The 11,181-nt window shown below is 37.9% G+C and overlaps 1 protein-coding gene across 1 annotated transcript in view; it reads left to right on the forward strand.

The window, feature by feature from the left end:
- Nucleotides 1-11,181, forward strand: part of RASGRP1 (RAS guanyl releasing protein 1 (calcium and DAG-regulated)) — a 50,901-nt gene that overhangs the window by 15,141 nt on the left and 24,579 nt on the right. The window contains exons 4-6 of the mRNA XM_009321009.1: nucleotides 5,624-5,729; nucleotides 7,866-7,928; nucleotides 9,780-9,911. Coding sequence (XP_009319284.1) covers nucleotides 5,624-5,729; nucleotides 7,866-7,928; nucleotides 9,780-9,911 — 301 coding nt within the window. The remainder of the gene's footprint in view (nucleotides 1-5,623; nucleotides 5,730-7,865; nucleotides 7,929-9,779; nucleotides 9,912-11,181) is intronic.

Raw genomic sequence — 11,181 nt, forward strand, 5'->3', positions numbered from 1 at the left:
CAGGCGTAATGGGCTTAAGCTGCCCAAGTTGCCTGAAGTCTTTGATCAGACAGTAAGGAGAACTCCCTAATGAAGGAGATGCTCAAGTGCTGGAATACGTCACCTACAGAGGCTATGAAATCCTCATCACTACAGAATTTTAACAACAAATTAAACCAGTTCTGAAGCATACTGGCTTTGAGAAAGCCGGTTCTGCATTGGAGTAGGGGAATAGAGTACATTAGTTCCTAGCCCTGATTTCTGCCATCAACTGAGCTTTCAGCTGTCATTAAAAATATAAAGGCTATTTCCAACTCAAAAAGTAAACACCCTAGTTTAAGTTGAATCTGCTTGCTGACCCTCAATGATAGTGTCATAACTGATGAGCAGGATGGTGGCTTCTTATGAATCTGATTCTGACCGAGTGTGATCAATTTAATGAAGTTAAATGACTACCTCTGTTACAGGGTACCAAATTCCATCACGGCAATAATAAGCCTGTAGTAAGAAGACTACTATGTGTTGCATAAGCTTTAAGCTGATGGGGAACAGTGTGTTTCCTATTTGTGAAGGGAAGTTCCAGGAAGCATCTATGAAATACGAAATATTTCATTCAATTTCGGTTGCTTCTAGCCATTCTAAGGTTATTTCATAGTACTGCACCTTGCATGTGGGGCAGAGATATTGACTTATGGCTGTTTCAGTTAAGTCACTAAACCCTAACATGTATTCCCACATGTACCTCCATATTTCATACATGTCTCTGTTTCATCAAGGCCTTTGACACCTTAAGACCTTAAGAACATCAGTTCCCCCAGTTTTCGAATCACATGCTGCTTTAATAATCTTTGCAGACGTTTATAACGCCATCCCCACACCATCTTCTTTAAGCCCCCAGAAAAAAAACCACTTTGCAGAAATCTTGAAGAATTCTATGTAGCACATCAGTATAGCAACCCACGACTTTCAGCTTTGCACTTAATAAGACTGCCTGGCAATTGTTTGACGCTTTCTTGCATTGCATTGGTTTTGGTGCTACTTTTTGATAATCATTGGAAGACTTCAGGGAGTTTACAAGAAGTTATTCATGTTCTTAGTAGCTTAGTCGCTGATCACGTGATGTCAGTGCTCTGTGATTCACTTCTGATTCATTTCACATTGTACACTAGGTGATAGAGTTGGAACCTGCTTATGAAATAAAGACAATGCTTATGATATAAAGACCTCTTAGACCTAGAAAAACTAACTTTTCTTTCTTGCGAAATTCAGTTCAGTTGAGACAACCTTGGTGTTCTTCCTGTTGCCTTAGCGTTGCACTCATGAGTGGGAAGGTCTCAGTACAGTGATCTTGTCTATGGAACATACTCTCTGTTAAGTATATTTACTACAGGCTTTGTGAACATCAGGACCTGGTGAAAAGCAGGCAGTTTGCTCTTAAAGTCTTGCTTATTGGCTTTTGAGTACTTTGATTCTTTCAGCTATTCTAGGAACAAGTGGTACTTCAGGTACTTCTAAATCACAGATTTAGATTTAGGGAGCAACCAATTGGACCGTGCTATAGAGGAGATGATGGGCCTAGATTAGGATGTTCTTATCCTCATGTGTTCTGAGTCTCATATATGCAATGGAACTTTTGTAACTGTAGTTTTTAGTGGTTTTGTGTTACTACATAGATAATAAAATATTTAGCCCTAAATGTCTTTGTGCTTTCACTTATGTAGTTAAGTAATGGAAAAGTATATTCAACTCCTGCTTCCTTGTTTGTTTCAGAGAATATTTATTAAAACATCTTGGTACAATAAGGACATTCACAGGAGGAAAAGCATGTAACCAGTGGGTTATTTGTATTTTGCTGCAGTGAAACAAAGCTAAGGCTTATGCAGTATTTTGCAGTTTTCTTTAAGGTAAATCGACTAACTGAAACACATCCATTCCACTTTATTTAGTATTCACTTAGGGGTTTTTGCTCAGCAGGGTGTGTGGTTAGAAACAGGTATACAAACGGAAATGAAAATGAGCCTCAAACTTTTAAAACAAAATACTGGAGGTTCAGGAGAATGCTGCAGAGGCATTCAGAGGTACTCTTGCAACACAGTCAGGAAAGCCCTCTTATTGGCTCCACTATTTGCACAAAGACAGTTTGCTAAACTTCTGTTTCTTCCTTACGCATAGCTATGTTTAGCAGGTTAGCTCTCCAAAAAGAACTGACTTAGTGGTCAGAGATGCGAAAGACCCAATGACAGTTATGAAACCGAAACTCAGCTGGAGTCTCTTCTTACCGAAGGCCCATTTTTACCGGTTGAACTTCATGGATTTTTTTGACTTATGAATTTGTGAAATACAAATGGAAGAGGAATCAGAATCAGTATTTTTCTTTTTAGTAACATTTACCATATCATGGTGTATGCACTCGAAAAGTGCTTCCTTCTAAAATTAGGCAGGAAGATGACGTTAAATATTTGGTACTTCATGTGTTTGTAAAATCGTGTGCTGCTACAATTCCATGCAGGCTTACTGTTCAGTGCTGAACTCTACCGGAAACCTTAACGTTTTTTGCTGCAGACTGCTTATTTTGGTTTTTAGACACTCACTAATACAATGTTTTTCTTTGTGGAGATGAACCTTTTAGTTGGGTGAGGGAATGGATAGCATAAAACTTAGTACTGCTTTAATGTGTGCAAAATAATTACATGTCGTTGTAATGAAGTCTACCTCTGTTGTGAGATAGTTAGGTCTTGCTGTTGTGAAGCATAAATGTGCTTTTATTATGCAAGAAAATACCATAAATGTGTTGACCTAATCACTAATAGTAGGCAAAACATACTGTTTTTCTCTACATCTTTGTAAAATGGAAGAGAGACCTTCTAGAGGACAGAAATACAATCTGGAACCTGGTGCCAAATGGTACCTGTGCTATGTCATGGCAGAGGATTTTGGAATACACCCAGAAGAGAAACTGCTCTGAGAGAGAGTTAGTTGCTGTCTTTGTCAGCTGGAGATGATCTATTTTGAGCACTTCTGAAAAGCTGGTGATTTAATTACAGCTGTATATACTTAATAGTATGTGTGCACACAACCATTTGGCTTCCAAGTTAAGCATATATTGAACTGCTTTTCTGATTAAACAAGAGCTGTTGGATGGAGGCTCTGGCAGAACACCAAGTTTTGTAAAATGGATGAAAATTGATACAGGCCTCCGTATGCAAGCCCTAGAATAATTTTAATCTTCCTGAAGACGCTGGAAGAGTACAAAATGCCAAATACTAAAGGCTGGAATCAGTATTGATTCCTGATGTCCCAGCCTTCCTCTGCAAATTTCCCACTTCTCTGGCTGAATACTTCACTGTTTTGTCCTCAGTGCACCTGCTGTAATACCTAGGCAGTTTATATCCCAGAAAGATTCTTTAGGTAGTGAAATTTTGTGAGAACATGAACAAGGAATGCATAAACTTTGGTTCATGATATAAAACTGAGAACTTGTAGTATAAGTCAAAAGACAGCTCAAGAGCTTTTAGTTACTTGGGGTCTATACTGCTCTCATTTATGGGGCCGTAGGACACACAGACTTTCCCCTCACCCATATCGCTGCAGGTAGAATTGCTCCTTACTATTTAAGTGTAACTACAGAATGTAGATTCAGTTGCTCATTAACTAATCACTTCAACACTCAGTGTTGAAGATCACCTGATGCATAAAGTTCTCATTCTGGGCTTGATAGTGCTGAGTGGGTTGCTGCATGTTCACATAGGCGCTACCAGAATTTACTGATCAGGATTTTTCTGCTTGTCTTGCCTGAAAGGCTAGCTGTAGTAAGATATTTCAAGACTCTTGTATTGAGTTTCCTGCAAACTGAGTACGCTTTTGCTAGAAGAATGAAGTTACCCACACCAGGTATATGATACCCATCATGTCCTTTGCTTTCAGGGCTTCAGTCAGCTAAAACAATAACTTCATTTGTAAACTACAGATCTAGGCCATTCTGGGTCACCTTCCCACTGAACTACATCTACTCTGCGTGAAATAGAGTCAGCCTGTCTGCCAGCTTAAACTAAATTTGATGGACAGATAGGAATCTTAAAGAATTGCTCATGTAGAAGAGAGACATCCAGATCAGTGCCCACATAGGTGCAGAGGCAGCTGTGTGAGCCCAGCATTGGTTTGATTTGATTTGCTGTCTGGCCAGTCAGCCTGGATTCAACCGCAGCATGTATTGCTTTCGTGTAGCTGATAGCTTTAAGCATGAGTGAGAAGTTATGGCATTGTTGTGGGGAAGAGAAGGAAAAGACTTTCAGTGGAGAGTATAGTGATAAAAGGCATGAATAGGACTATTGTGAAGTCAGGAATAGAGAAGATGGATCTAGAGGTAATCAGGCTTTATTAGTTCTACCAAAGATCCAATGTATTGTTCAAAAGGAAAGGCCTGGGCTTTGGGGTTCTCTCTTCACATTTGGTACCTTCCTGTAGAAGGGCATGGAAACTCTTGCTCAATGACTAACATGGATTATATTGTTTTGCAAGTTTTGCTAAGTTTAATGTTCCTTTTTGGTGTTGTGCAACTTTAATTTTTTTTTTTTTTCCCCCCTCTAGTAATAGATGCCATTTCATATGCTGCAAACCTGCTGTTTCACCTACCTCTTCCATTTTGCCTTATCGTGCATTGCTTCTGTATATTGGTCCTGTTATTGCTATTTTAAGTGATAACTACATTTATCCTCATAGAGGACAATGTATTTAAAATTATTCAAAAAGGTAGATTTTTTTTTTTTGTGTTTGAAAGGGTGTCTGTTTCCAATTCAAGCTACTTAGGTTCTCTCATGGCAGGCTGTAGAAAAACATCATCTGTTAATATTTACAAACACTTTCACTGCTGGGTTTGTTACAGAAATGGAAACTTTTTTAAATGTTCTGCTACATTTGATGTCCTTGATCTTTTCTGAATATGGAAAAAAACTCCACAAAACCCAGAAGATAGATGTAATCTAAAAACCTTCTTCAAGTGAAATCCTTGTAACGCATAGTTCAAGGAAATGTGTTAGGACATTTAGATCCACCACCGGGAGTATGCATAAGTTAACCTCTGGGCTTCTGGATATGTTATACCTTGTTGCATGCATATCTAGGTATAGATCCTAACCTGTGCATGTACTTCAGTGTTATGTATGTCAGCTGTACAAAAAGCCTCACAAACACTTAAGAGTATCACCATTCTGTTTGATAAGTTCAGTCATGCCACTGACTGACTGGTATGGATCAGTAACTGAATTCTTTTGCTGCGCAATTCATTAATTTGTTTCAAAGGTTATGCTCATCTGCTTAAAGCTAAGCATTTAAGTGCATTGCTGGGTTGAGATCATTATGTATAATTATCTGGATATTTTGAGTGCTTTTGAGAAACAGCTGCTTTTTTGCTTGCTTTTTTTTTTTTTATAAGGGTCTTCCAAATCGTGGTAGTGAAATATAGATGTTATATAGCTCTCATCAGAAAAATGATGCACTTCCTAAGTTAGTAAGTTACTGTTATCTTTGAAATAGCATAGGTGAACAGGCCTGATTAGAATCGGTATTCCAAAAAAAGCCTCTTGCAAGTTGTTCACCAAGGCATATCAAGTTTTCAATACAAATATTCCTTTTCTTTTTTTTTCAGATTTAGAAGGAAATGCATATCAAAACAACCAGCTGCTAAAGATAATTCTGGCCATGCATCAGTTTATCATCTCCTCTGCAGACATGCTCCAGAAGCTCATTGATCTATATCCTTTGTAATATTCACCTGTTATTAAGGTAATATTAGATAACTTGACAACTTTGAAATGGGTAAGTAGAGGATATTTAATCCATGGGTGTATTACTGTTCCACTAGTTAAACAATATACTTGTTCTTTACAGTTTTAGGTTATATAGTGTGTTTTTGTTTGATTTAGGGTTGGGGGTTTTTGTTTGTCTGTTTGGTTTAGCTTATCATCCACAGAGAAAGTGATGAAACTCCAATTCAGATTTTAAGTAGGATGAATCATCTTCCATTGGCTATGGAGGGAATATCTAGCAGGTGTTAGATTAACATAGGCACCTCAGTTAGGTACTGTAAACCTGGGCCTAAGTTTCAGATCTCTTTCTCTTTCTGTCCTCCATACAAGTAGAAGAGCAAAGAAAAAAAGTGAAATTTTTTAAAATATTCTGATTGTATCACCTGGAGATGAACATTTTCAACAAATACTATTTCTCACTCACACACTCAAAATTACAGTGCACTGAAATTAATCATAAGCTTTTCCTTCCTATTTGTTCCCATTTTGAGGTGACTGCCTGGACTCATACATGTGTGTTTCTGGCTCAATAGATTTTTCACAATGAAGCTACTAGATCATATTGGCAATACTAATCTTTCTTAGGAATTTTTAATTATGGAATATATTACCTGATGACTTAGCTTTACAGAATGTTTACTCCTAATTACATGAGCACAATACAGGAAGCAGACGTGACATGCTAAGAATCTCCAGCCAATTTTGGTACAATTTAATTTAGATAATCCTTTCTTCCCCCAAACTCTGTATCTTACTGGCTTTTAAAAGCAGCGTCATTTACAACAGAGCTTTACTGTAGTGTTAGATTCTGACTGTCCTGCTGCTTCTCTGACCAAGTTAGATCAAGTGTGCCAAGCCACAACTGTGGTGTGGTGTTGCATTTGACTTAGGCTCATGCGCTTTTTGAAAATGGAAGAAAGTAATTGCTTGCATGTTTCTGAGAAGTAACGTTTTCTACAGTCAGAGAAGCAATTCAAACTTTTATCAGATTTGCATATTTTGCAAGCTTGATTTTTGACTCTGTGTATAGCTCCCTGTAAAGACATTGAAAGGTAAAGGCTGTTTTGAATGGATCAGATAGTCTGGGCTTTTGTATTTTGAAAAACCTTGCAAGTGTCCCAGTTTCACCATTTTCCATCCCCTAAATTACATGAGTGATTTTGGATGGTTACAAGATGACTTGTAAGCTAACTTCAGACGTTCTGTTTGGGGCCCTTCAAAATATTTGGGAACTTATTCAGACCTCGCTAGGTCTATAGTTGGCCTAATTTAAGCACTTAATATGGGTGCTTAAATTGTGGATGGTATGTCCCCTCAGTTGCGGTAGACTTAGGCTGCAGTTAATTTCAATCAGATTGTGGGAGGATCCACAAGGTATTTTCATTAAATTATGTTTTGTAGAACTGAAAATATGTGTGTAATCTACAGCAGAAGAATCAAGATATGCATAATACATTTTCCAAATGGGTTTTCCATGTCTTCAAAAGACATTGGCTACACTATCAAAACATGTTTCATAGAGCTACTAGACTAAAAATATGGGTGTTTCTTTCCAGTTATCACAGCAAGTCAAATGAAAACTGCTGCATAGTTAGCAATGAGAGGCATTTCACATTTTTATCTACCATTGTATACAACTGGTTATGTCTAAAAGACAATAGCACCTTTTTTGGAAAAACACCAGTGAATCATAATTAACTGAAAAGGATTTCTTCATAAAAACACTAGTTGATAAATTTGGTATTACTGTTTCACATTTTAGTGAGATGTGCAAGTGCATGAGTTTTATTAGAAATTGTGAGGCATGTTGCAAAGAAACATGTAGAAAGCAGAATCATTTCACTACTTAACACTACTCAGTACTTGGGCAGCTACATCAGTATTACTCATAGTAGTCATATTTACAACAAGCTTTTGTTAACGATCTTGGGATATACTTTGTATATACTTGTGTAAAACCCTAATCTGATATTATATGCCATCAGTAGAATGATACCTATTGTTTACAGGTAGAGAAGTATCAAGCATGTTACATTTCGTATCGTATGTGAATCGATGTGGTTTTCCTTAACAGTTTTCTACCTATCTTAATGCTTTAGAAAATAAATCTTCCATGCTGTGTGTAAAGATATGCTATTTTGTGAGGTAAGAGTATTCTTGCTTGGTAGCTATTAGTCTGCAGCTATCCATGTGCCATACGTAAGAATGCTTCTGCATATCTTAAGCTGACATTAAAAAGAGAAACAGCTATACTGCTTCAACTTTTCAAGGTCCACTTTAGCAGCTTTACACAAAAAGGCCCAAGCAGCTCTGTGCAGATCCATTGAAGTCAGTGCATGAATTATCAGGTCACAGTTTTGAACTGAGTCTGTATGAGTCTGTGTCTTAAACATCAGTGAAAATTGACAGTGCTTAGGAATTGGTAGCATTGTGTCTAACATTATTATATAGGTCTATTAAAAAAATGAAGTGGGATATTGCAGCTATTTTTATATTAAGCAAAACTCTATTGTATTTGGTAGGTAATTCTCCTTAGTCACTTGCAATGATCCTGGATCACTTCTTTTAATTAATTAAGTATAATAAAGTTCGATATCTTAGTTTAGAGATAACAGAAGAGAGGGAAAAAAGGTGCAACTCTGATAATAGATTAGCATATGATATTTGTTTTTTACACAAAATGGGAAATAAGTAGTAACAGGAAAGTAAAATTTGTTTTAAATGGTGATGATTTTATTACCTCAAAGCAGATTATTGGTTAGGTCAGAATGCTTTGTATTGTATGTGATTTGGGAACATTTTTGCTTCTAGGCAAATTCATACGTACATGCATCTATAAGAATATGCATTTCCATTTTTCCAACAAGCACAGATTTTTACATGCACGGGTATACTGGGTCTGGTTGGGATGGAGTTAACTCTCTTCATAGCAGCCCGTATGATGCTGTGCTTGGCATTTGTGACTAAAACACACCAACGTTTTAGCTATTGCTGAACAGTGATTACACAGCATCAAGACTTTCTGTTTCTCACTCTACCCCCCCAGAGAGTAGGCTGGGGGTGAGCAGGGGGTTGGGAGGGGACGCAGCCAGGACAGCTGACCTGAATTGACCAAAGGGATGTTCCATGCCATACAGCATCATGCTCAGCAATAAAATCTTGGGGGGTAGTCATTCCAAAATAGCTGTTGCTCGGGTACTGCCTGGGCATCTTGTTGGGAGACGGTCAGTGATTGCCTTTGCATCACTTGTTTGTTTGTTTGGCTTTTTTCTTTCATTCAGTTATTAAACTGTCTTTATCTTGACCCACACATTTTTCTCACTTTTGCCCTTCCTGTTCTCTCCCCCATTCTGCTGCAGGGTGGGGAGGAGTGAGCAAGCACCTGGGTGGGTACTTAGTTGCTGGCCAGGGTCAACCCACCACAATGGGTGACAAGTCACATATAGCATTTGAAATATAAAATATATGACTGAAACAATTTGAATGCCCAACATAGAAAAGTGTAGTTCTCTGAAAATATTTTGTGCATGTGAGACTGAATCACCTGTAAAATATTAAATATATTTAATTAGTAAATTTTTCTTCAGTTAATAGATAAAATTCTGACTAGCACAGTGCATTTTTTTGATGTCCAGACCAAATAATTTCAAGTTTTAAAGGAATATATAAAATCACCTAGACGTTCATGAAGAAAAATTAGCATGCATATTATCTAGATTTAATGTGAAACTAGAAATTTTAATATTGAAGTTATTGAAAACATATACGTAATATAGTTCTATACAGCATTAAGCCAGGTAGTTTCTAATTCATTTTTAATCTTGCAATTTTGATTTTTGATAAAATCAAGGTAGCCTAGCAAAAGCATCTAAAAGCAAGATTTGCCCTGAAGTTGGTCAAGAAGAAATACAACTACAGTACAATCTAAATTTCAGCCTTACTGATGTTAGAGCAAAACCTTTATTTTTGTGTTTCTGTTTTTTCAATGTGCAATAGATATTGGATTACAGAGTTCTGGGTTATGTTCAAAATGGACTCTAAACTATCCACAACTATGGAGGAATTTCAAGAACTGGTTAAAGCTAACGGTGAGGAGTTACACTGCCGTCTAATTGACACAACTCAAATGTGAGTGCCAAAGTTTTGAAATGCTCAGAAAACAAACTTTTGCTCTGAATTTCCTTTATTCAAATGTAATGTCTCTCCAGTATAGCAGGATAATGGTCCTATAGTGGGTTAATTTTAGTAAGTCATATGTTATCTAACCTTAGAAGAGTTTATACATCATTATAGATGAAAAATATGTTATGTAGAGGAACAGAATGCCTTTCAAGAATGGCTTAGGTTGCATTTAACTGCTGTGTAGACTTTGTGCTGATTCTCTATGCTAGATAAATTTTACTCTATCTAGGGAACTAAGAAAATTTGTAGAGGCCTAATGATTTTGAAAGATCACTTGAAGTCAATGATAAAGGAGAATACATTTTGATTGGATAACAGATGAGGTAAAAAAATGTTTATATTTTTAACATTAAAGGTGAGTGAGAAGATGTAGTTTATTACACTGTCAAACTCTTGATACTATTTTATGTGATTTTAGTTATAAAATTACTTGTCCTGTCAAGAATAAATCCTACCGCTATACATCACATCGTTCTTTCTTGGGAAGAGAACCTTCCTTGTTCTATGGGAGTAAAATAGTTCCACAGAACTGTATAACAGTGTCATAGAATCATAGAATCATTAAGGTTGGAAGAGACCTCCAAGATCATCGAGTCCAACCGTCAACCCAACAACACCATGCCCACTAAACCATGTCCCTAAGCGCCTCATCTACCCGTTTTTTAACTACTTCCAGGGATGGTGACTCAACCACTTCCCTGGGCAGCCTGTTCCAATGTTTAACTACTCTTTCAGTAAAGAAATTTTTCCTTACATCCAATCTAAACCTCCCCTGGCGCAACTTGAGGCCATTTCCTCTCGTCCTTTCGCCAGTTACTTGGGAGAAGAGACCGACACCCACCTCGCTACAACCTCCTTTCAGGTAGTTGTAGAGAGCAATGAGGTCCCCCCTCAGCCTCCTTTTCTCCAGGCTAAACAACCCCAGCTCCCCCAGCCGCTCCTCATAAGGCTTGTTCTCCAGACCCCTCACCAGCCTCGTTGCCCTTCTCTGGACACGTTCCAACATCTCAACATCCTTCTTGTAGTGAGGGGCCCAAAACTGAACACAGTATTCGAGGGGCGGCCGCACCAGTGCTGAGTACAGGGGCACTATCACTTCCCTGCTCCTGCTGGCCACACTATTTCTGATACAGGCCAGGATGCCGTTGGCCTTCTTGGCCGCCTGGGCACACTGGCGGCTCATGTTCAGCCGGCTGTCGACCAACACCCCCAGGTC

Source organism: Pygoscelis adeliae, unplaced genomic scaffold (assembly GCF_000699105.1).
Source record: "Pygoscelis adeliae isolate BGI_AS28 unplaced genomic scaffold, ASM69910v1 Scaffold3, whole genome shotgun sequence".
Taxonomy (NCBI): Eukaryota; Metazoa; Chordata; class Aves; order Sphenisciformes; family Spheniscidae; genus Pygoscelis; species Pygoscelis adeliae.